Source organism: Cornus florida, unplaced genomic scaffold (genome assembly GCF_030987335.1).
Source record: "Cornus florida cultivar Cherokee Brave unplaced genomic scaffold, ASM3098733v1 CherokeeBrave_3.0.0_Hap2_Chr09, whole genome shotgun sequence".
NCBI classification, from domain to species: Eukaryota; Viridiplantae; Streptophyta; class Magnoliopsida; order Cornales; family Cornaceae; genus Cornus; species Cornus florida.
In genome coordinates, this window is record NW_026775579.1 from 80699701 (window position 1) to 80726332 (window position 26632).

General features: G+C 33.3%; 3 protein-coding genes and 1 long non-coding RNA gene across 4 annotated transcripts; 3 read left to right on the forward strand and 1 right to left on the reverse strand.

The window, feature by feature from the left end:
- Positions 1–8181: 8181 nt before the first annotated feature.
- LOC132272961 (E3 ubiquitin-protein ligase RDUF1-like) lies at positions 8182–8760 on the forward strand. Its single transcript, XM_059774019.1, has one exon. The coding sequence runs from the start codon at positions 8182–8184 to the stop codon at positions 8758–8760; it is 579 nt and encodes a 192-aa protein (XP_059630002.1).
- Positions 8761–10208: 1448 nt separating this feature from the next.
- LOC132272962 (E3 ubiquitin-protein ligase SDIR1-like) lies at positions 10209–10979 on the forward strand. The gene has a single exon (XM_059774020.1). It carries the CDS (start codon positions 10209–10211, stop codon positions 10977–10979), a length of 771 nt encoding a protein of 256 aa, XP_059630003.1.
- Positions 10980–13447: 2468 nt separating this feature from the next.
- Positions 13448–15659, reverse strand: LOC132274598 (uncharacterized). The gene is made up of 2 exons (XR_009470481.1): positions 15122–15659; positions 13448–15038 (listed from the first exon to the last, which is right to left on the reverse strand). It is a non-coding gene; the product is annotated as an uncharacterized LOC132274598 (long non-coding RNA).
- A 1391-nt stretch (positions 15660–17050) lies between these two features.
- On the forward strand, positions 17051–18296 carry LOC132273376 (uncharacterized). The gene has a single exon (XM_059774338.1). The coding sequence runs from the start codon at positions 17123–17125 to the stop codon at positions 17936–17938; it is 816 nt and encodes a 271-aa protein (XP_059630321.1). The 5' UTR covers positions 17051–17122; the 3' UTR covers positions 17939–18296.
- The last annotated feature ends 8336 nt before the right edge of the window (positions 18297–26632 follow it).

The window sequence follows — 26632 nt, forward strand, 5'->3', positions numbered from 1 at the left end:
TGAATGATTTACTTTGGCATCGTGGAGTTGTTGATTTCCCGTTGTGTCTGGTATGTGAGTCTGTTGTTGAGTCCATTGCTCACCTTCTTTGTTCTTGCCCATTTGCTTGCTTGGTTTGGCAATTATGTCCTTTGCGGGTCGATTTTACCGGGTTGCAGTCGTCATTTTGGCCGAGGACTTGGGTTTCTCTTTGTGAGATGTGGGCTGATTCTCTAGTCTCGGATGAATGTATCGGCTTGACGGTTTTTGTCTGCTGGTCCTTATAGAAAAGTCGCAATGATCCGGTTTTTCATCGACGGCGTCGTGATCCTTATGAAGTCAGTTTGCTGGCTTATCATGGTTTTCAGGAATTTCAAAATTAGGCCTATAAGTCCAACCGGATGTCTTTTCAGCCTTTATTATCTGTTTCTCCTTCTGTTGTGCGCTGGCCTGCGCCGGCTATTCATTGTTATAAGCTTAATTTTGATGCCTCGTTTTGCTCTTCCCGTCGTTTGTGTGGTGGAGGTGTGCTTCTTCGAGACCATCACGGCCATCCTGTTAACCTTTTTCTTCCCTAATGTTTGCAGCTCCTTGTTGGCCGAGGGTCTGATGCTTCGGGAGGCTCTTGTGCTGCTCAAATGTTGGGGCTATTCCAAGGTGATTGTGGAAGGTGATTGCCAGCCAGTCATGCGTTTGATTGCGTTGGAGGATGCTCTTCATGTTCTATTTAAGGATATTCTCTCTTTGCTCCGAGAATGTCACGGCTCATCCTTAGCGTGGGTTCCTCGGGGTGGTAATTTGGTGGCTCATTTGTTGAGCAAACATGCCTTTAAAGCCGAATGTGGCGATTTAGAGTGGAGTATGTGGCCTTCGTGGTTGTTAAATGCTCTTGTGATCGCCCAAGTTTTTCAACCCGGTGTGTCAGTGATGAACCGAAAGTGATCCAATAACGGATCCGAAATGCGGAAGCTAAAGGTAAACCGAGGTCTCTAGAGATAGGAGTCACTCCTAAGACACAAATGTGACCCTCCATGAGGTCACGAAACTTAAAGAGGACAAAAACGGAAACAAAGGTCAAAAAGGACAAAATTTGCTATCCAAGGGGCAAAAAGGTCAATTCACTACTAAAAGGAAAAACTTGACTCTAAACAAGTCAAACAAGGTTAATATAACCTAATCTAATCATTTTGAAACATTCCAAGAGGTTTCATGAACATTGGCTAAGAATCCCACAAAATGCCCCGTCCCAGTTGGAGTGAAAACTGACACTATTTCACTAAAATATACATAACTCCCACCATGTTTGGAATTTGCGAATGGGATTGGTACCATTGGAAAGCTAACTCAAAATCCTTGAGTTTAGGCTCAAGAATCACCCCATTTGGATTAGAAACGAAGACGTTATGACCCATTGAAGTTGGATGATCAGTGCTGGAACTCCACAGAGACTAGGCTCGGGATCAAGCTATTTCGGTCGACCGAAATGGACTTTCGGATGACCGAAATGAAAGTGCTGAGACCTAAAATCATGAAGAAAAGGTTCGTGTTGCTTCGGTAGACCGAAATAAAGGTTCGGTCGACCGAAATGACTCATGAACAGTGCATCTGGCTACTGGAATGTGATTTTACTGTGCATTGGCAATTCCATTTGCCATCGGTCGACCGAAATGGCCGAAACACCACAAAAAGCTGCTAAAAAGGCTGTTATGAGTCCAAGGTGTTAAGGTTCAACCTCAACTTTGAATCCCATGATGTTTTGGTTCACAATAAATATGTAAAATTGATTTTTCATGAGTTTTGAGAATGTGAACATGTCAACAACTTTGATATGAATAAATAAACATAAAACAATGGCCCATGGCCTCATACACATCATTTACAAGATTTTCATATGTCAAACCTCAAACTTTGGTTTAAATACACTTTTGATGCAAAGGTTGATACCAAAAGTGTCTAAGTACAAAAGTATACATGTTTGGCCCTTGGCCTCTTTACATACATGTCTATAATGTCAAAAATAAATATTTGAGTGTCATTACATATCAAGAAAGTTACTAAAGTTTCAAAAGTACCATACACCCATGGCATTCAAAATATGATATCAAAAGAAAGGCATGCTAAACACTTGCATGTCAATATACAAAAATGTTTCATTTAGCTCAAAAGCTTCTAAGGATGATGAGCCTCCAAGAACATAATCTCTTTACCTGAAAAACAACCCAAACCACTAGGGTGAGTAATCAAGTTACTCGTAGGATGTGGTGCATGCGCATACCCTATAGTTTCAAGTATAATGTGAACCAAACATAGACCATCACAAGGGTGCATTCCACCTAACGTCTATGTTCCCATGGTGCTCTAAGGGATCATCTCAAGCTATACAAATGTTGAACGGTAAACACGTAACATCCAAGTATACATAAGCAAGTACACCAACCACATTAAAACTAAGATTTACCAAATCACAAGTTATAAGAAATCCATGATTTACAACTTGGAAAGTAATGCAAAATCAAGTAATGGAAAGACTAGGATATGTGGCCACGTGACCATACAAGTTATTTTGAGTAATTATGACCCACAAGGTACTACCTAGTGCGCACTGTGACTTACGAGAATTTCTATCCTCCGTACTAAAGCCAAACTCTAGTCATCAAACATTTCATATCCTTACAAGCTTCCAAAAATCAACAAGTTCATGACATTTATACAATCTCAATGCATGAACTACCTACCAAGCACAAGTAGGGTAAAACCATACAAACCATGCCCTAAGATTTCATGTCTAAAGTGGCAAGCTAATGATACTACACATTATGCCACATGGATTTAATATTAATGTAGGCCACAATTACTAATTATGTAATATAGCAATTTACCTACAAGTAATTTCAAGTGATATTTACAAGATTTTCAATGAAATCTATATTACTTAACAACACAAGAGTAATTTCAAGATATTCATCATAAATCCTCAATAAAATCACAAGTATTAGGCAAACCATTAAACAATAACCTATCTATACAATTTAATAGTCATATACATGCTTTAATCCATAAATCCTAAGTCAAGCATACAAAATCTCTATTTATATGCAAATACAAGAATTTTAAATCATGTAATCAATATATATCAAGCTCCAATATATATAAAACCCAAAGAGGATAAACATATAACCACCCCTACCTCAATAGAGAATTGAATCTCTATAATCCAAACAACTAAGCCCTAAATGTAAAATAAGTTTAGGGTTATCGAAGAGGAGAGTGAGGAGAAACTTTCTCTCCCGAGGTTTCTACTCTAAGGTGTAAGGAAGTGAACCAAATTGAAGGGGAAGCTATGAACTAAGCTTTCTCCAATGGTGGATTTGCTAGGGTTCAAGAGAGATAATGAAATGAAGAAGGTAAAGTGTAAAATGGTGAGTGGAAGGGCTAGAAATCCTCCACTCACTATGTGCTCTTGCACTACCTCTCACACACACACAATGCAAGACTAAACCTTGATCCTGCACTTGTCACTAATCCAATGCCTCTTCCAAGACTAAATCCCAAGCCCACATTTGTCACAAATCAAAGACTACATGTGTATTAATCTAAGGCCAACACATGGATGAATCTTCACCCACCAAATGTCAAGAAGTCATGGTGCCAAGTCTCTTCACCCAAATGCCAACAAATGGCTCCATAAGAGTGTGACACTTGTCACACTTTCCAAAAATTACAAAATAGCCCCTTTTCAAAATATCTTCTAAAATAAATTACAAAAAGGTCCCTAAAATAAAAAATAGTTATTTTACATAATTACACTAAAACTCCAAAAGTTATAAATAATTACACATTCATGCCCTTTACAAGAAACGTACTAATTTAGCATGCTTTTCAAGAAAAGTAAAAATACCAATGTCATGGAAATCAAATACCATGAATGTATGCAAAACCGGAATCAAATCCGAGCACAACAAGTGAGGTTATGCAAGGAAAAACGAAAAACGGGAAAAAAGACGTAATAGGGAAAAGACAAAAAAGAAAAAGACGAAAAAAAAAAATCGTCGAAAATGGAAAAGAAGGAAAAGACCGGGTCATTACAGCTCTTCTCTCAGATTATGTAATTCCGGTTATTTGAATGTTAGTTGATTGTTTGGCGTTAAAAAAAAAAAAAAAAAAAAAAAAAAAAAAAAAAAAAAAACATCCATATATATATATATTGACGCACACTATGACAGAGGTAGAAAATTTTGTAAAAGGGAGGCTTTTTAATTTGTCGGGCCAAACTTATATAGTGGGTCAATTTTTTTAATTTCAATATAGTTTTCTTTATAAATTTTTTAAAAATTAAAGTATAAAATGTAAAAAAATAAAATTTAGTGGGGGCAAGTTGTAATTTTAGTGAGGGTATCTTCATAAATTTTCAAAAATTTGACGTAAAAAAATTAAGTGGGGGCGATTTGTAATTTTAGTGAGGACATCTTCATAAATTCTAAAATAATTAAGATATAAAATGAAAATCTAAAAAATCCAATGGGGCATCTGCCTACTGGTCCTACGTTGGGTCCATGTCTGGACACACACACCATCACTTTCAAATACCTAAATATTCAACATATATATACTTATGTCCTCACTAGTGAAGACTTACACCATACTGACCGCTGATGTGGACTAATAATAAATTGACACCTTTTATTATATTTATAATATATATACAAACACACACATACACACTTCCAAGATCTTCCTAGCACAACGGCGGCAACGGAAGAAGCGGCGCCGACACCAGCACAGCCTTTGCCCCCAAGCGAGAAGGATCTGAAAAAGCGCGGAGATGGCTTTGGGGCCTTTAATGTATGTTTATATGTATTGATGGTGTTTGATTGTTTAGGTGCGACAGCGATGGCTCCACGGCCGGGCGGAGAATTAATGTTGGCGATGCATCAAGATATGTGATGACTGGCGCTTTACCGAGATCTCTTCCTATGCTGTTCTTAACCAAAGCGTATCGTATGATTGATAATGTGATCTCATGGAACAAAGATGGATCAACCTTCATCGTTTAGAATTCGACCGAGTTCGCTAGAAATTTGCACATGAACGGCTGACGAGTCATACGGTTAGTTAGCAGGCAGCTTCTACAACGTCTTTCTATGATTCTAATATAGCAACAGGTTTCGCTCATCTGCTTTGTTCTCGTTTAGGTGGTTGCTCTAGCAACATTAGGCGATCGATCATCTGACCGAGGTCATCAAAGAAGGGCATCCTATAAAAAAGAGAAAATAGAGTTTCTGATGAAAGAGGTGAAAGGAGAGAGAGATTAGTGAGGTGTACTGAGGGTAAAAGTGTCATTTAAGATTTTGGGTAAATTACACTGACCTCCCCTAAGGTTTGGACAAATCTCACACAAGTGGAGCGTTTCAGATTTATTACTTTGACCTCCCTTAAGGTTTGGGCGCCCGCCCGACCCCCCTTCTTTGTCAAAACTTGTAAAAAAAATTCATAAAATGAAGAAGTTGCCCTTACAATTATTATTATTTATTTATTTACAATATTATTTTAGAGGAGGTAACGGTGGTGGAGAATAGATAGAAAGTAATTAGAGAGATGATATAGAAAATTGATTTTTTTTTTAGATTTTTTAATATATTTTGTATTATAAAAATACATTACATATAAAGATATAATTGACTTTTGATAGTCTTAAGGGAGGTCAGAGTAATAAAACATCAAAGCTCCACCCATGTGAGATTTGCCCAAACCTTAAGGGAGGTAAGTGTAATTTACCCTAAGATTTTTTTATATTTTATCATTTAAATTTATAAAATATTAAAGGGTAATTTTGACTTTTTCACAACTTTTAAGGACATGTTTGGATCCAATTTTTAATAGGGGGTGTCATTGTCCAAAAAAATGCTCAACTTGTATATGGCTGACATTACGGCAAACCAGTGTTGCTGTACTTTACCTATAAAAAAAAAATAATAAATAAAATAAAAATAAAAATATCAATGTTGGACTATCTATAATAAAACTTATTATACTCAATTTAACTAGTAAAACCATTGCAAAAAATTATTTTACCCTTTGTCATTTAATTTTTCATTATCTAAATATTAATTATTACATTTACCTTTATTTATTTACCATTAAAAATAGAAAGAAAAAAAATAAAGATGTAACTTCCATTTTTTTTAATGATTAACTTATTATTAAAACTTTACTATCTAAAATAAAATTTATTATACTCAATTTAAACTTTTTTGCCGTAAAAATTTAACTTCTTTTTCATGCAATATATGCATAAAAAAAAATGAATAAATTACTTAAACAAAGAATACCTACTTTATCATGCAAGATATTTATGAAATATTAAAAAATTAATTAAATTGTTTTTAAAAAATTACATATGCTTTTTATTTAAATAATTAATTTCAATAATTTAAACTAAATTTATGCAAATTTAATGGAAAATATTTCATTAAATTAACATGAATTTTTTAATAACTTATTTTAATAAGAAAAATGGTTTCAATGTATACTGTGTAATTCAATAAGAAAGAACATTATAATTATTTAAATATATACTGGTATGGAAATATTTTACAGCAAAGTATGATAATTTAAAAATTATTGTGCACAAAATATACTTAAAGAAAATTATTTGTAAATTCGGACATTATTCAACTGTGACATACACACCGTGCTATCCAACGTAGATCACACACTTTTCATTAACTTTCTAGTAGTTCTATTTTTTTATTTTTTTCTTTTTTCTTTTTTTTCTCTAATTCAAAAAGAACAAAAGAATTTTGTTTAGAAAGAATAAGAATTGATGAGAATCCATAGAAGTAGGGAACTGATGGCACTTTGGGGACAGGGATGATAATATTTTTAATACATACATACATATATATATATATATATATATATATATATATATATATATATATATATAAAATCTATTTTTTTACTTGTTTATTTCATCTTGGCTTTGATTTAGTAGGACTTCACGAGACTTATCTAAACATGTAAGAAATATGTTCCACTATTTCTTTATGGATGGTTTAAATTTCCAAAGTCTTTCAATGCATAATTAAAATTTTTGAATCCTTAATTTATGCTATATACACTTCGTATTCTCCAAAAAAAAAAAAAAATGCTATATACACACCAAAAAATTAAAAAAAAACTTTTTCAAACTAAAAAAGTTACAATCCAAAAATGCAAAAAATCCCTTCAAAAATTTGGGATTTCATCAAAGCTTGAAGTGGTTCACATACTAGTTGAGGATATGGAAGAAGAAAATAGCGAAATATCAATTGATTGGTGAAAAAAAATAATAATAATAAAAATAAAAAAAATTAGTAATTTAGATATGTTTGGTTTTATAATAATCCAAGGAAAAAAAAAATAGAGAAACAAGGAAAATAGAGAAGTATTTCTATCCTTTTAATTAATTAAAAATGATTGGAATGCTTGATCATGGAATACTGGAAAGCCAATATCTGTTTACATAACATAATACTCCAAACGCAAATCAAGGTATTAGTGTGTGTGTATATATATATATATATATATATTTTCCCTTTGAACACGTGTATTGGCCTTACAATACACGTACTATTCAAGTTAGAAGTGTGATTCGAAAGCGAAATTTTAAGGAGTTACATCCCGAATTTCTGCCAAAGCCGCTCTCTCCAGGGACGGATATTAGTGTATATAATACCTTTGATTTGCATTTGGAATATTGGAGTATATTTTAACTCTTTGTTAGTTGGCAAATCAAAATTAGTTTACAAAAACAGTTATCCAAACCCAAATTTAGTGCCCTCATTTGAGTCTTGTAAAACACTTATAGATTAGCTGAAGTTTGAAAGTTCAGTAAAAACAATTGTCAAACAGATCCTTAATTAAATTTTTGGAATACAAAAACTTAATTAAACTTTTGGAATACAGAAAATCAATTAAACTTCAAAAAGGATAAATCAAAAGAAACTAAATTCAGATAGGAGTTGATTATGGAAACATGAGTAAAAAATTATTTAAATAGATTGTCCTTGAAAAGTACTAATACTCCTATAAATAGGAGAACTTAGTTTATGGAAAACGAAACCCTAAACCTATAAAAGAAACTCATACCAATTCCAACCCTTCTTTTGAAAGTTGTGTGGTGGTATGAGAGGAAGAGTATGGACGTAATAAATCTTCTTTATGTTCTTTTCTTTCTGGGGTCTGCTTTCTTCTGTTTTTGTTTTATTGATTTGTGTCGAGTGTTTAATTTTGTATTGGTTTATTTATTTGTTCTTCGTTCGCGGTGTTTGTCGTAACACACCTCGTCTGTTTCTCTCTCACTTTTCTAGTTCATTGACAATTGAGTTGGTTAATGAAGAACGAATTGGGAATGATAATGGTGGTTTGGCGGAGATTGATGATGAAGAAGAAGAAGTGGTTGATGAAGGAATTGGTAATGAATTAGATGATTTTTTGGACAGTGAAGTAGAAGAGTGGTTAAGGATGAATATGGAAGATTATGATGAATATTTAGTGCGGAGTGGGAATAGTGGTGCTTCAAAATCCGCCATTGATGGGTTGGAGAAAGAGAAATTTGGGTGTGGATTTGATGGAGATGAAACTACTGCTACTAATTGCGTGGTTTGTTTGGATGATATTTCGGTTGGGAATGAGTTCACTCGGTTGCTCTGTTCTCATGGTTTTCATTATCAGTGTATTATTCAGTGGTTGGAAGAAAGCAACAACTGCCCAATTTGTCGTTATGAAATTCCAGATTAGATATACTGAGATTATTCAATCTTAGTTTGAAATATGCTTCCAATGGCCAATGTGTTTTTTGGGTGGAAGTGTAATACTCAGAGACAACACTGTATTTTATTTATTTATTTATTTATTTATTATTCACATCTGTATATGATCTCAAAACAAGAAAAAAGAACAGAAAAATTTTGTGAAGCATTTAAAAATGATGCTAGCCACAGGAAATCAAGCTCGATCCACACACAGCAGAGGATTGAACTGCTATTGTATATTAATGCATAATCAAATTCCTGAATTCATAGCTTATGCTATATAAACTAATATATATATATATATATATTAGATCACTTTTCAAAACTATATATATATATTTACGATATTAAAAAATACGTATTTTTTTATTTTTTGTAACCTGGAAATGATTGGGAGTACCAATTAAGACTACCACACCTAAATTCAAAATTTTGTTTAGATATGATATAACATAGTAATATATACTGTATTAACTTTATTTAGCGTCGTTTAGTTGGTATGCGTTTTGTTTTATGACGTTTTGTTTTTGGTCAAAACAATTAGAAATAGTGTTTTTGTTGTAGGAGTGTTTTGAAAAAAAAATCAGAAACACATCTGGAAAACGATGTTTTAGGTGTTGTAAGAGTGTTTTGAAAAAAAAATCAGAAACACATTTGGAAAACGATGTTTTAGGCGTTTTGTTTTTGGCCCGTGTTGCAGTACTGTTATGGTTTTGGGTCATGAACAGTTGTCAAAATAAGAAAAAAATATTTTTTTTTAGTGTTTTGGTTTTGGGCTGTTCACGAAGTGTTTTAGCAATGTGTAAAATAAAAGAAGGCCGCACCAAACATGCTTTTGTTGTCAAAATCAACATTGTAGTGGTCCAAAAATAAAAATAGTAGAAACAAAACTCATGCCAAACGGGACCTAGTTGTCAAATCCTATCAAAAGGGAGAACTTATTAGCTTATCTCAAAAAAAAAAAAAAAAAAAAAAAAACAAACAAACAAACTTAGCTTATCCAAAAGGAAACTAAACCTATAAAATGAAATGAAAAAAAAAAAAAAAAAAAATTCCAACTATATATATTTAACAAATATTAATAAATATGTTCAGATATGATATAACATAATATATATTAACTCTATATTAGTTGTAAAATCCAAATTAAACTCCAAGAAACTGAAGAAACTTAAACTCCAAGAAACTGAAGAAACTTACTTAAACTCCAATAAACCGAAGAAACTTAAACTCTAATAAACCGAATTCAAATAGAATAACATAGCTTATACAAAAGGAAACTAAAACTATATATAGCATTCCTACACCGAATTGGAAACTTAAACTCCAAAACCTTAACCATTAATTAGTCCAACCCTTCTTGTGAAGTTGTGGCCTCAGTCTGTCTGGTAGTGCGCGATATTCTCTTCTCTCTAGCTCTCTGCTTGTTCATCAATGGCTACTTCTACATACTTAAAGTTTGAGGCAGAAGAGTGTGATCATGACCACACACAATCCCAAGATTCTTTTGTTGTTAAAATCAACACCAAACAAAGATATCAAAAGAAATTACGAACGAGAAACAACTTAGACTTGATAGAAGATCGTTACATGGGTCCCGAGTCATCTACTTGTTTTCATGTTCCCAATTCCCTCATCAACTACCCTCTATGCCTAGAATCCCACATCGAGAACGAGCTCTCCTCGACTGACCGGAGCTTCGATCCCGGTTCCGGTTCCATCAATTACCTGGCCAAGCAAATCTTCCTTCACTTGCTCGCCAAGTACTTCTTGAATGTTGGAGTTGCGTTGGTGGACCTCTCGGTCGAGTTCGAAATAGTGACTGTTGAGTCGGTTGATGTAGAAGAAGAAGAACTGCAGGTATATGATGAATATGATGCAGTAATTGGCGATCATAATCTTGATGATGGTTTTTTGGAGATTGATGGAGATGAACAACTGTTGATGATGCCGAACAGGGGTGCTTCACAATCTGCCATTGATGGGTTGAAGAAAGAGAAATTTGAGTTTGGATGTAACGGGGATGATGAGACGACTACTACTACTACTACTTGTGTGGTTTGTATAGATGATATTTTGGTTGGGACGGAATTCACACGCTTGCATTGTTCTCATGTTTTTCATCATCAATGTATTGTTCAGTGGTTGCAACAAAGCAACACCTGCCCAATTTGTCGTTATGAAATTGGGGATATGGTGAATTAAGATTATGATGTGCTCTAACAAGTTCAACGCTTTGAAATATATTTCTAATGTCTCAATGTTTATGTTTAGCGGAATTGTAAAACTCAATTCAATGTTTATGTACAATTTTACAGTTTTCTCTTTTTGTTTATACAAAACCTATACATATAAGAACTCTCAACCTATACAAAATTTATCCAACCTACAAAATAGTATACAAAATCTATCTATCTATACAGATCTCAACCTAAAACAATGAATACAAACCTATCCATAATAGTAACAGATCTGACTCACTATAAAAATGATATATATACGTTCACAAACAGTGGGATGGCTTCGGTGAAGGAGTTCAGGTACCTCAGTGCAAAGGTCAATGGAACTGGCTCCTGCATTCCTATGACGATAGTTTCTTCTGGCTGCAAAAATTGTTATAATATCACAAAAAACTAGATCAATATAACCATTAGTTACTCCCCATTCGAAAACGTTAATTCAAAAAAAAATAATAATAAACAAAAAACACAAGATTTCAAATTGCCATTCCAAATAATAAAGGCAATTAAATCTAAATTAGATCTACAAACCTTTGTAGTCAGTATAGTAACTTCCTATTCATCTCCGTAAAGAAACCTCCATTCTACAAGAATTTTGTTCATAATTCTTGATGTTTTCCCTTATAAAGAGAAGAATTAGAATAAATTTTAGGATCATTTTACAATAGAAGTGAATGTGCATTCCAAGATATGGAATGTTAGGGTTTTTGTTCATTTTGGGGAAAAAAATTAACATACTGATTATAGATGGATAAGAGTCCGGTAACTTACCTTTGATGGATACAACCAAGTGGAAAATCCAGTATAATATGAATTCTGTTGCCCAGTTACATACTCTGAAACATAAAATGACCAAGACAATCCAGACAAAGAAAACAATCCAAATGAAATATCTCTGCATCTGAAGGCAGCAAAGGAACAGAAAATGGTGAATTGTGCCTTGATTTAAATGCAAATTATTTGTAAGAAAACTGATTCCGACAATCCAATAAAAATGTGAAACACTTCAATTTTATCATAATCAACTCAGCTCTCCAAGACAGACAAATTAGGCAGTAAGCACACTAGTGATAATTTATACTTATTTTATTCAGAACTACACAAAATTTATATTTACCGAGGGAGTTGAACTACACAAAATCTATGAAAACATTCACACTTGTGATTTGATTCAAAGTCTAACTAAGAAACCAAAATAAACCTCAAAATAATCAATATGCCATTCAATTGCAAAGCTATTAAAAAATAAATAAATTGACTAAGAAGAAATAGAAATAGAGAAACACAAGTAGGTGCATTTACTGATACAACCAAAAAGAGAAAGCACTAGAAAATTCTCACCTGATTGCTTAATTGTACACAGAGAGCTTCTGAAAAATCACCTAATTCAGGATTCGATCATTTTAAACGATCTTCGGAAACTCAATGCAACAACACATAGACGAGCCCTAACTTAATATGCATATCGATTAGGAGTTGGAAGAATATGGAGATCGTTTTTAACATCTAAAAAACTCAATCGTTATAAATTCTCTGAAAATTGTAAGCCGGAATTTAGAATGGAGAAAAATTATTATTCCAACTATTGTCATTGCTTTTCCTGCTAGGAGGTACATGTATCACTGCAATAATAATCTGAAAAAGACGAATTCTTACCAAGCATTATACAGCCCATGAGAGGTGCTGTATTAGAAGTCTTAAAAGGCTGAACAACTCCAAGAAATTTGACTTTGTCACAACGCTTAAGTGATAAGCCATGCAGGGCCCATCTAAAAGCATATTTACAAAGCTGCTTAGATGAGTTTTGGAGCACCAAAACTCTCTGTTGATTTCTTGTTGACATGTTTCTGTCTGACTGAAGAAGCCTACCTTCAAAAAAAAGGAGCATATGCGCATTAAATTTCCATGAAATAGAAAATTAAATTTGGTTGTGTCAACTATTATAGATGTAAAGATCCACAGATCAGATTTGCGAAGACATGTATATAATTTTTTCAGACCTAATCTATGGAATTATAATGTGAACTGAGTATATATATATAGAGGTTTGTTTGTTTCATTATGATCTTCATCCATTTGGAGACTGTAAAAACTATCTTCATATTTTTTTGCATGCAGGCATGCGAACATGTGTGATTCCGTATGTGAATGTGTGCGCGTGCATATTCGATTGAAATAATTATATCATTTTCTCACCTCTTTCTTTTTTCCTTACGAGTGACAAATGGGAAATTCATGGAAAGTTACAATCCACAACACAGAATAGTAACACCTATACGCCTTCATCCTTTCTTAAATTTCCTCTCTTTTATCTAATTATTATCAAGAGGCATCATGCCATCACCCAATAATAAATTCCGGACTCTGCTGGTGAAAGTCATGTGTTTGTGTAAACAAGAATGTACCTTTCATTATATAAGAAATGATTCTCTCTTCTTTTCCCTTTTTTTTTTTTTGAAAAAAAGAAGAAGGTATTATTAGTTTAACTATTTTTAAATGATTTCCTTACCATTCGAATTGTTTTTGTTCATATTGTCTTCTTTATAGATAATATATGTTTAAGAGAGCTGATTTTTGTGGATGTTATTGATCTAAATTAACATATGAAATTTTGATAGAATCTAGTCAACTCAACAACTCCTTTTTCTCAATAATTTGGAGTTAGTTGCTTGAATTTTATTTTTTTCATTCCATTGTATACAAGGTATAGCCTCAACATAACAAAAATATTGGCACTACACTTTTAGAAAGAGTAGTGCTCTAAGAACAAAGGGTCTGTAATAGAAAACATAATACCTTAAAATCTATTGACTCAAGATGAAAGGGGAAGAAAGAAGATAAAGGAAGTGATAGGGCATGGTTAATTCAATCTAAGTTTGATAAAATTAGAGCCCTTTATATTTAGACTAGAAACAGGCCTCATAAGACCCGCTCAAACTAGTACTATCTTTTTGTGCTACCTTCATGCCTTGCAACGTACTTGGGTATCAAGGGCAGTTTTTTGTTGGTCTTTTTGGGCTGGAATGCTTTGAAATATTGGGTACCTTTTGTATTAGTAGTGGTCAGACCTCTAGTTTGATCCTTTTCTGTCTGGTTTCTGTACTGAGGTCTTGCCTCGCTGCCCAATGGGACTTTTGGTTTCTTCCCTTGGTACAGATATTTCTTCAGTTCATACAATACTATACTTTTTATCATTATTTTTATTTTTATTTTTTAAAATGGAAGAATTATACACATGACACCATACTATAAAAGAGTGAAAGTTCAAGGTTAGGACATCTCATTGCGGAGTGTAATCTAAGGGCTAAGAAATAATCTTCATAGAACAATGATATTATTTTACAGTTTCAGGCACAAGGATTAATTAGAAATTAGAAATTAGAAATGCGATCATGAAAGTATTAAAGGTCTGTGCTCATAAATACAAACAAAATAATTTCATAAAATTCAGAATGAATGTTCTTTTGTGGCAATTTCATAAAATTTACGACATAGACCACATCAAGAATGTATCTTTCCCAATTACAGTACCCGAGAAATTTTTTTTTTTTTTTTTTTTTTTTTCCGGTAAATCTATAGAACCAAACTAGATGTTACTATATATATAGTGTTATTATAAGCCTGATGTCATCATTCCCAATTTATAAGTACAGAACAAAACTAGTTAAGGTTGCAAAAACACATTTTCAAACCGGCATTCATTCAAACATGTTACGTGCAACCCAAAAGATGCAATGATAAATCACAAAAAAATACTGTAATAAATAACACCCAAAATTATACAATGATGGTCGTGTAAGACATCTTTCCAAATGCCAGTTGGGCTTTTTTTATTTTTTATTTTATTGTTGACTTAGCAGCACATTCCAGAGACTCAAAATTTTTAATTAAGCTACAAACACATTCTTAAACATAAAAACAGAGAATCAAACCTTTTGAAAGCAAATATGAAACCAGTTTCTTCATTGTAGTTGAATGCATCATCAGAACAAAACATCTCTTTCAGAAACTCTACCATAATTACCTTATAAAATGAAGAAAAGCGTTAGATACAGAAAATCACGAACCTGTTTGTTGTAGATATTGAAGTATATGTTGAAAAGGTACCAGAGCCCGAACAGAGTCCAAGCTGCAACGTGGATCGCCAAGCTCTGGGACTTCGAACACTCGACAGCGCTCTCGGGGACCGACGTTGCCCTAAGCATCCCATACGTGCTTCGGCACCAGAGGCGGAGCCGAAATCCAGCCACTCAATCCCGACGACGAAGAACAACAGATTTGGTAATCGCTGCAACGATGACCACAGAGACTTCAATGACGGAGACAAAATCAATCGATCTAAGGCAAGGATACAGAAAAAGGGTTGAATCTACACGAAGAGCTAGGGTTTATAGGTCTTTGAGGTTTTGCAACCGAAATCAAAGAGGAGAAGGTAAATGACACTGCTCTGCATTTTCGAGTTCACACGCTTGCTTTGTTCTCGTGGTTTTCATTCGGTGGTTAAAACAAAGCTACAATTGCCCAATTTGCCCTGATGAAATTCGGGATTGGATGTGAGATCGGAGATTACATGTGTCTGAGGAGTATGTGGTTTTTTTATAATACTCAATTCAATGTCTATGTTTAGCGGAATTGTAGTACCCAATTCAATATTATGTACAAATTTGATCGGATTATTTTAAAATATTCATTTTCAATCAAAATGTTGTTTTTTCACCAAAAGTCATTCAATATTTGAAGTTTTTTTGGCTGAGATTTAAACGAATGCTTCTTAGTTATTTATGTTAGTTTAATCCTCTATTTTTTCATATTTTTTATGATTTTTTGAGACAATGCCAGATTGTACTATTTTAGGATTCCCTTTGGGTTTAGAATTTAATTATTAGGATACATACAAACATATATATATATATACAAAGCTGATTTATTCACTAATAAAATATAGAATCTATTAATTTTTTGAATTCAAAATTGCTTCAGGATACATACATACAAAGCTGATTTATTCACTAATTCCTTTTGGGTTCAGGTTCCTCTGAGAATATTAATAAACCATGCGCCATGGACGAAGCATATATAAATTACCCATTTAATTTCAAGAATAAATGTAATCCCTTTTTACCCTCTATTAATGACCTTTTAAACTAATAATAATAATTAATTAATAACAATAGTTTCATCTTATTTTGTATTTTCAGAGTCTTAAATACTGTTCCTGACTTCCTTCATTTACCCAAAAAAAAACTTGCACCATCGTAAAATCTCTGTGTCTCTGTATGTCATAGACATATATATGTGTTTGCATAAATGGTCACTTTATAAAGCAGAAAAATATCCCTCTAAAATTTCCAAAATTCTAGATCAAGACAATTATTTTAAAGTATAATTGATAGTTTACTAAAAACTCCCCAATTGTAACATTAGCAACACTGCACAAAATTATTACCATAGGCTTCAAATTAGTACATTATTGGTTGAAAATTTATTAATCTTTCTTTTTTTTAATTCCACTTTCTTACTTTCACTTTGTCATTAATTTTCGTCCATCCAAATGAAACCTAAGGTAGAACATTTGGGATCCCCTAAAAATTTTAAGGTTCTGCCCATTAAATGACCAATGAGGCTAAAAATATCAACAAAAGTAGAGGACAAATTTGTAAAGTAAGGAATGAATAAGGAAACTTTAATTAAACTTCAAATTTGGAAAGTAAGAAATGAATAAGAAAATTTTAATTAAACTTCAAATTTGGAAAGTAAGAAATGAATAAGGAAACTTTAATTAAAAATAACAACAAAAGTAGAGAACAAATTTGGAAAGTAAGGAATGAATAAGGAAACTTTAATTAAACTTCAAATTAAAAAAATAATAAAAAAAAATTAGCATTGCAACGACGAGAGTTAATCCAACTTCAAATTGGAATGCAAAACCCAATTCAACTAGAAATAGGAGAACTCATCTTTGGAAATCAAAAGGAAACTTAGAACCTATAAAAGAAACTCATACTAAACAGATACATATTTGTGGGTGCTACCGAACACGGTCAGCCTCTCTCTCTCTCTCTCTCTCTCTCTCTCACACACACACACACACACTTCGCTAGTTAATCCATGGATGCTTCTTCATTCTTGTGTTGTAAAATCCTAGAATGTCACAACAGCCCACAATCCCATAATTCGTTTGTGGTTGAAATCAAAACCAAACGCCAATATGTAAAGGAATTCCAAAGGATGATAGGAGACAACATAATGGACCGGAGAGAAGAAGAACACATGGGTCCGGAGTCATCTACAAGTCTCCATGTCCCCAAATCCCTTGTCAACCAGCCAATATGCCTCCGGCGCCACATCGGGGCCAAGCTCTCGTGGTTCGACCTCAACTTCGATCCCCGTTCGGTCGATTTCCTGACAAAGGAAATCTGCACGCACTTGCACGCCAGAGCATTAGCTTCATCCGCCATGAATGTCGACCTCTTGGTCCTTTTTCACATGCTGACATTTGAGCGTTTTGATGAAGAAGGAAACCGAATTGGTGGTAATGAAGATGGTTTTGTGGAGAATAATGAAGATGAAGATGAAGAAGTGGTTGATGAAGGAATTGGTGATGAAGATGGGTTTTTCGAGATTGATGATGAAGAAGAAGAAGGGTCCATGATGGTGGATTTTGAATCAGTGTGGAGGAGGAGAAGGGGTGCTTCAGAATCTGCCATTGATGGGTTGAAGAAAGAGATATTTCAGTGTGGATTTGATGGGGATGGGACGACTACTACTGATACTACTAATTGTGTGGTTTGTTTGGATGAGATTTCGGTTGGGAATGAGTTCACCCGTCTGCTCTGTTCTCATAGTTTTCATTATCAGTGTATCGTTAAGTGGTTGGCAAAAAATAACAACTGTCCAATTTGTCGTTTTGAAATTCCGGATTAGATGTTGGACCGAAGCTTGTATTTGCGAAATGGTGAATTATAAAGTGTTCTAATAGGTTTGATATTTGGAAATATGTTTCTAATGTCTACTGCTAGTGTTTTTTTTTTTCCAGTGAATTTGTAATTCTCAATGTAACATGTTTTGACTAAATTTCATTCAATGTTTGAAGTTTGTTTTTTTTGGAGATTTAAACAGTTCGAATTCTTCCTAATTTTTTTTATTCGTGTTAGTTTAATCATTAGGGATTTATCTATATTTTTTCATAATTTTTATAATTTTTTGAGACAATGCCAGATTGTACTATTTTTATAATTCGTTTTGGGTTTAGAATTTATTTATTAACATAAAAACATATACAAAGCTGATAAATTCATTAATAAAATATCCAATCTCTTAATTTTGTGAATTGAAAATTGCTTCAGGTTACTCCGACAATGTTGATAGCTTCTACTTGGTCAAATTTGGTTTGCTGCCGGTGAAAAAAAATTGGGGCTTTTCACCTTCTCGGCATTTGACTGGCTGGCAGCTTAGCAATTTATCAACTAATAACAATAGTTTAAAATGAATGTAATTCCTTTTTATCTATTAATGATCTTTTAAACTAATAATGATAATAATAATAATAAAATTATGGATAAAGTGCAATAAATCCCTCTCAACTATTCTTAAATGAGCAAAAAATCCTTTTAAAATTTTAAAGTAACAAAAAAAACCCCTCAACTATGGCTGTTGGTTGCATTTTGCCACCGGTGGATGGATTTTAAACACATGGCCCTCACGTGACAAACCTAAATTTACTTAAATGACCATAGAACCCTTATACTTCCACCTCCTCTCCATCGTATCATTCATATGCTTTTACGCTTTTACTGTATAATATATATATATATATATATATATATATCCTCTTCGTCTCCATCCTCACTGCTTCTTGCGCCGCCACCATCACCTCTGGCAGGTGACTGAACTCACGTCTTCCAATCTACGCCTCTGTCGCCGTGGAAACTATGCTCCGGTGGGTCAATCACAACAAGTTTTGAGGCCGATTTATTAGGTTTTGGGGATCAACAATAGGATACAAAACATGGTCAGCTTGATGGTGAAATAAAAGCGGTGGGAGAGTGTTGGCGTTTCATACCAATCTTTGAGGACTATTTTTGTCAATCAAATTCCGAATGGAATCCTAAATCAAACCCTTCAAATAAGAATAAACAATTTAAACCATCCATTTCCATGTAATTGACAGAATAGAAATTAAGACAGTTCAGCAATTATCCTTCATAACATAATATAATGAATATCAGAAAGACCCATCACGTACCAAATCACACACCAAATAATATTTTTTGTTTTGGGATATTATTTACGAATCAGATCCATCACGTACCAAATCATCTTTTTTTTTTTCTTCTCTGCGCCAGCGTTAAGGTGGATTGAGGAAAAAAAAAAAAAAAAAAAAGTTTATTGAGAAAATGATGGAAGAATGTTTGAGATATTGGTGTTGTTCGTTCGTGGTGGACATGGTAGCAGTAGAAGAAAAAACAACAACCAACCAGAGGAAGCCGTCGCCGGAGAAGAAAAAACCACGGAGCATGATATGAAACATTTTTTTTATTTTTTTCGGAAGGTACATGATATGAAACATTTGATGTGGCACCCTTCTAGTAAAGGGGTCAAGTTTTGACAAGGTTGCCTATGTGTCGACAGTTTAGTGGCTCTTCTGATTATGATGGGTCCCACATCATTTATCTCAGTTCTACTGCTCGTGCTGATGCGGCACTCCCATTAAAGGGGTAAAACAGTCTTTACATATTTCCAGTGCTAGTAGTTCACCTGAAAAACTTTCTGTCTTAAAACTTGGCCAATTTCATAATTTAGGGGTTATTTGTAATTGGGGGGGTTAAGGTTGCATTTGGAGTATAGTTGAGGGGTTTATTGCACATTACTCTAAAAATTAATAACAATAGGTTCATCTTATTTTGTATTTTCACGGTCTTAAATACTGTTCCTTCATTTACCAAAAAAATAAAAAAAAACTGGCCCTTCAAAATGGCACCATGGTCAAATCTCTCTCTCTCTCTGTGTGCATGTCATAGACTCATATATGTCTGCTTAAATGGTCACTTTATGAACCACAAAATTATCCCTCTTAAATTTCCAAAATTCTAGATCAAAACAATTATTTTAAAGTATATATACATATATATATTTTTGACACCTGAAAGTATAATTGATAGTTTACTAAAAACTCGCTAATTGAAACATTAGCACCACTGCACAAAATTATAACCATAGGCTTCAAATTCAATAACATGGTACATTATTAAGGGTTGTTTTTTTTTTTTTTTTTTTTTTTTTTTTTTTTTTGTTACCTCTACTCATCATTATATGTGACCCTCATATAATATTCTCACAAATTTTCAAGAAAAATTTTCCGTTATTTATTATACTTTTTTTTCTTTCACTCCACTTTCTTGCTTTTACTTTTATCATTAATTTTCGTCTAGTAAAGTGAACTCCAAGGTATAACGTTTTGAATTCACTAAAAAATTTAATGTTCAACCCATTAAATGACCAACTAGGCAAGCCTTTCTTCTAAGATTTGTCCATTTTCTCATTAAGGACTATTAAGTAGTAATACTACTCCTTAACAGAGACTACTTAATAGAGAACAAATTAGGAAAGTAAGGAATGAATAAGGAAACTTAATTAGAACTTCAAATTGAAAAATAAAATAAAAATTAGCATTGCAACAACGACGGTTAATCCAAATTCAAATTGGAATGCAAAACTCAATTCAACTAGAAATAGGAGAACTTAACTTTGGAAATAAAAGGAAACTTGAACCTATAAAAGAAACCCATACTATTTAGCTAGCTGTGGATTTTCTTTTTATTATTTGCGGGTGCAACCTAACACGGTCCTCTCTGTAGCTCTCTCACACACAAACACACACTTCGCTAGTTCATCCATGGATACTTCTTCAATATTCATTTATGGTGAAATACTAGAATGTGACAACAACCCACAATCCCATAATTCGTTTGTGATTGAAATCAACACCAAACGCCAATATCAAACGGAGTTCCTAAGGATGACAGGAGACAAAATAATATTGTGTAGAGTAGAAGAATACATGGGTTCGTCGGAGTCATCTACAAGTTTCCATGTCCCCAAATCCCTCGTCAACCAGCCTATACGCCTCCGGCGCCACATCCGGGCCAAGCTCTGGTGGTCCGACCAGAACTTCGATCCCCGTTCGGTGGATTACCTGACAAAGAAAATCTGCAATTACTTGTTCAGGAATGTTGAAGTTGTGGTCGACCTCTATGTCAATTTTGACATAATAGCAGTTGAGTATTTTGGTGAAGAAGGAAACCGAATTTTTAATGGTAATGGTTTAGTAGAGGCTATTGATGATGAAGAAGAAGTGGCTGTTGAAGGAATTGGTGATGAAGATGGTTTTGTGGAGATTAATGAATTTGAAGAAGTGGTTGATGAGAATTGGTGATGAAGATTGGTTTTTCGAGACTGATGATGAAGAAGAAGAAGACGTGTCCATGATGGTGGATGATGAATCGGTGTGGAGGAGGAAAAGGGGTGCCTCAGGATCTGCCATTGATGGGTTGAAGAAAGAGAAATTTCAGTGTGGATTAGAGGGGATGAGACGACTACTACTACTAGTACTAATTGTGTGGTTTGTTTGGATTGTATTTTGGCGGGAACTGAGTTCACTCGGTTGCTCTGTTCTCAATGTTTTTTCATTATCAGTGTGTCGTTAAGTGGTTAGAAGGACGCAACAACTGCCCAATTTGTTGTCGTGAAATTCCGGAATAAAAGTACATTATTCAATCTTAGTTTGAAATATGCTTCTAATGCCAATGTCTTTTTCAGTAGAATTGTAATTACTCAATACAATTTTTATGTAAGATTTTACTGATTTTTTTCCAGGTGCAGTTTGATCAGATCTTTTTAAAAAGATTCATGTTTTAAATGTTATTTTTCGGTCAAATTTCATTGAATATTTTTATGTTAATTTAATCATTAAATATTCATATCTATTTTTTTCTTAATTTTTATAATTTTGTATAGATTGTATATTATTTTTAGAATCCCTTTTGGTTTTAGGAGTTTGTTATTGGCACCAAAGTTGATGCAATATCCCAAATTTGTCTGCTCTTATTTTCATCAATTCCTTCTTCTTCCTTCTTTATTATTATTATTATTATTATTTTCATTTTCTGAGAAATAGAATTGATTTTTGTTTGTCTAGGTGACATGTTAATCCATATTGTCTTAGTTTTTTTTTTTTTTAAGTTGTAAAATGGCACAATGTTTTCAAAAAAAAAATAAATAAATAAAAATAAAAATCTATGGCCTAAGTAACTCTACAACAAACTTCAGGACTGCGTGGGATTAGTCGAGGTGCACGCAAACTGGCCCGGACACCCACGATTACCAAAAAAAAAAAAAAAAAAAAACCCTACACCAAACTTGTATATGTTGTGTTGACATTTAAATGACAACATATCAATGACCCAGTGGTACTAGACTACTACTTCTTTAAGGGAAGTTAGAAGTTCGAGTCTCAGTGGAGGCATGTGTGAATGAGTGTCAACTAAGAAGAAAAAATAAATTAACTAAATGAATGAGCAAATTCGGGTGATTTTATTTCATTGTAGCCTGGTATGTCATTTGATGAGTTTCATGCTCCTAAGAACCACGACATTTGTTGCCAAAACTGGTAATGGGCCGGTTCTGGAATAGGATAACAGAACTGGCCCAAAATATGAATGTAGGCCAACATTTATGATAGAATTGGGCTTTTTCTCCTTCTTCAGTTGAATTCAATAATGAATGTAATAATCCCTTTTTCCCTCTATTAATGACCTTTTTAACTAATAATAATAACAAAATTAATAACAATAGTTTCATCCAAAGAATTATTTATACTAAGAGAAGTCGAACCTTAAACCTGAGTCATGAGGCACCATGACCGAATGACTTACTCACTTAACTAATTAAACATTAACAAAATTGTAAATATACAAAATTATCATGAGTCTTTAAATTCAATGACACCGTACATTACTAAATTCCTTTTTTCATTCTACTAATCACAACATGTGACGCTCATGTAAAATTGTTTGTGTGTTCTAGATTTCTTAGATTAAGTATATACTCAAATGACAATTATGCATTAATTACAAAGTGCTTGCCTATGAGTGGTCCCTTATGCTTCGTTTGGTTGGAGGGATGGAAAAATGGATGGAAGAAATGGGGGGAGGGATGGATGAAATATCCCTGGGGATAGGAGGGTGTCTTTTCCATTTTATGTTTGATTGAATAGAATGGATAGTAGAAAGGATGAATGGAGTGATACTTTTTTCTTATTTGGTTGGAAGGAAGGGAAGTAGAGTTCTTATATTATTTTTACCAATACATCCTTTTATATAAAATTATTAAAATTAAGGTAGATATTTATTTCAAAATTTTTTAAAAAGTTAAATTTGTAAATTACAAATTTATAAGAAGTCATGCCTTCTTTCTCTCCTCTATTCCTCCCAAAAGTGGGCAGATAGAAAAACATAAAAGAATGAGGGATGAAGCTTCCCTCCTTGTTTCCTCCTTTTCTTCTCTTCCCTCCAACCAAACACGAAAATATTTATACATCCCTCCTCTCATCCATCCCCCCTCAATCCTTCCCTCCAACCAAACATAGCATTAAGGTTTATATAACAATCCACACCCAATGAAAATTTCAAAATAAAGGACAAAAAGGGAAGGAAAAAAAAAAAAGTACTTGAATAAATGTTCTTTATGCTATCACTATGTTGGAGAACCTAATTTATAGCACATTATATTACTTTTTTTTATAGTGAAATAGTGGGACATCAACACTAATGCCAAAAAAAAAATTTGCTCTCGTGGTTGGTGACGACATGACTACTTTGGTACATTGTAAAAGCAATGCTCTTTAGTGAGCAATTTTAACATAAAAGTATTGAATCAAAATAATAATAATAAAATAAAAAATCTGGTACTTATGCAAATACATAAAAGTTATTTTTTTATTTTTTATTTTTTCTCTCGGCCAACTAAATAGAAGCTTGTTGATCGAATAAAACAAGAGTGAAAAATTATCCCACTTCAATAGTTCCATTTTTTATATAAATTCAAAAGAGACAAGTGAGAATTCAGGTCAGTGCAGTGGGAGTCATCCCAAATAAGAGAAGCTATGTGAATGAAAGAAGAGGACAATATATTCCTAGGTAAAAATGTCTCATTAATTAATGTGATCATGATTAATCATTGTTCTTATTCCTAGCTAACAATGTGTATTTAATTAATGCGATCAACATTAATTATTGTCCTTGTTCCTACCCAACGATGTTTAATTAATGTCATCGAGATTAATTATTGTCCTTGGTATGGAATAGATACTTGTTGTGTTTGGTACACTGTGCGCGCCATGATTGTCAATGTTGTACATGTACGGAGACATATACAACATGCTCAGACATAAACGATTACAATAACAAGTCAGTTCGAAGTTGATAACAAAACCTTGTGGTATTAATTTCACAATTCATGATAATGGAAAAAGTATCCAATCGTAAAAAGAAATAAAAAAATGGTTTATGTACAAAAAAATTATATTTCCTTTTCTTCTCCAAATGTGTCATGGAAGCAATGTGAAGGAAGAAAGTGAGAATGAATTCCTAATAATGTCCTCTCAATGTACTTGCGTGGTTTACTTAAAATTTAAAAGGTTAAGTGCAGCACACCTTTATAGTATGCTTATTGTACATATAACACCTCTTATGAGCATAACAAATCTTTAAAGTTTTAATTGGTGCAAATAGGTCCATTCTGACACATGTAAGTTATAATTTAACTTAATTATCCTTATATACACATTTTACATATTATTTAAATTTTCATCATTTTATGAATTGACTAAAATGGTCATTTAGTACATGAGGGGTTTGATATGCACTGTAAGCATATTATAAAGGTGTTTTATGCACTTCATAAATTATTGTTACTTTGAATCTTTTGATTTTAACAGTTAGATTTAATTGAGAACGAAGTTTTATCACAATTTGAATCGTGTAATGATGGTAGGTGATTGAACACTCATTTGTTTATGTTTTTTCCAATAAAGATTGAGTGCCCAATTGTTGCTATCTAAATAATTATATATATATATATATATATAGGGATTTTTACATATAAATGTATTTATGAAGCCATATTTACTATTGGGTTAAGTCAAAGTTGGATAGTTTCAATAAAATGAGGTTAACCTAAATGCTGACGTGGACATGGAGTTTTACTGTTTATTTTAATTGCTTACCTAAAATACCCTTTTTTTTTTTTTTTCTTTTGAATCAAATTACATTACTGGCCCTTTCTCTCTCCTCCTCCGTAGCTCATTTTCTCTCTCTACTCTTTCTCATCAGACCAAAACTTCTTTTCTTCTCAACAGTCCCCTTTCGCTATGGACTCTCTCAGTCTCTCTCCACAAAGAAACCCAACAACAGAGGTCTTCTATGACAACAGAAGTTTGATACACCATATCACCCTCAATTCCTCCTCAATCGCCCTCATCATCAACCCCATACCCAACCTCTCAATCGTCACCCGATGACACGACCATGGATCACGATCTTGATTCGACCCACAACGAAAGGCCTGAGACAGCAACGATTCCGGTCACGACGCTCCTCGAACCCAGTTCCACGACCACAGCCCGATCTTGATTCGACCCACAGCGAACGGCGGGTGCGACGATCCGAGCTCTACGGCGCCGCCTTTGTGGTGGTAGTGACTGGTGAACTTTGTTGTGGAACATCGCGAAATCATGGAGGGCCACCGCCGTTTTGAGCTCGCCACGTTGCGATGGTCGTCGACCATCTCTCATGTTCTCTGTTATATATACATGTACATATATGTATTTACCCATATATATATATATATATACCTCTGTGTGTGCAAATATATGTGTGATGTATATGATGGGTGTGTCTGCAATATGTATGTGATGGAAGGAAAAGATAAGAGGCGGCGGGCTTACTTTCGGCGAGAGTTGCAAGACCCAGTTCGTACCAGGTAGGGCCAAAATGATACTTAAGCTCTGTTTTGCTTCTAATTTTCAATTTAAAGAGAGAGTGGTAGGAGATTGAATTGTTGGGTTTCAGTTGGGTAGAGAGAGAATGGCCATAGAGAAAGGGGCGGTATAATGAGATTTGGTCTGATGAGAGAGAGTAGAGAGAAAACGAACTTCCGAAGAGGAAAGAGAAAGGGGGTAGTAATGTAATTTGATTCAAAAGTAAAAAGGGTATTTTAGGTAAGAAATTAAAATAAACAGTAAAAATTCATGTACACATCAGCATTTGGGTCAACCTCATTTTATTGAAACTATCATACTTTGACTTAACCATATAGTAAATATGGCTCCATAAATACATTTATATGTAAAAATCCCATATATATATATATATATATATATATATATATATATATATTTGTGAAAATTGATTGCAAATTCTAAAGTTAAAAAAATTAAATGTACATTGTTTATATATAATGAATAAGTATCTTTAATTTATCTTGTAAATCATATATATATTTAATGAAAATTGATAAATATATTAAAATTTAATTGGGATTTTTTTATTTTTTATTTAA

What these genes read in the sequence shown, in the direction of transcription:
- LOC132272961 (XM_059774019.1), top strand. Translation starts at nt 8,182, where the DNA reads ATGTTCTTTTCTTTCTGGGGTCTGCTTTCTTCTGTTTTTGTTTTATTG.
- LOC132272962 (XM_059774020.1), top strand. Translation starts at nt 10,209, where the DNA reads ATGGCTACTTCTACATACTTAAAGTTTGAGGCAGAAGAGTGTGATCAT.
- LOC132273376 (XM_059774338.1), top strand. Translation starts at nt 17,123, where the DNA reads ATGGATGCTTCTTCATTCTTGTGTTGTAAAATCCTAGAATGTCACAAC.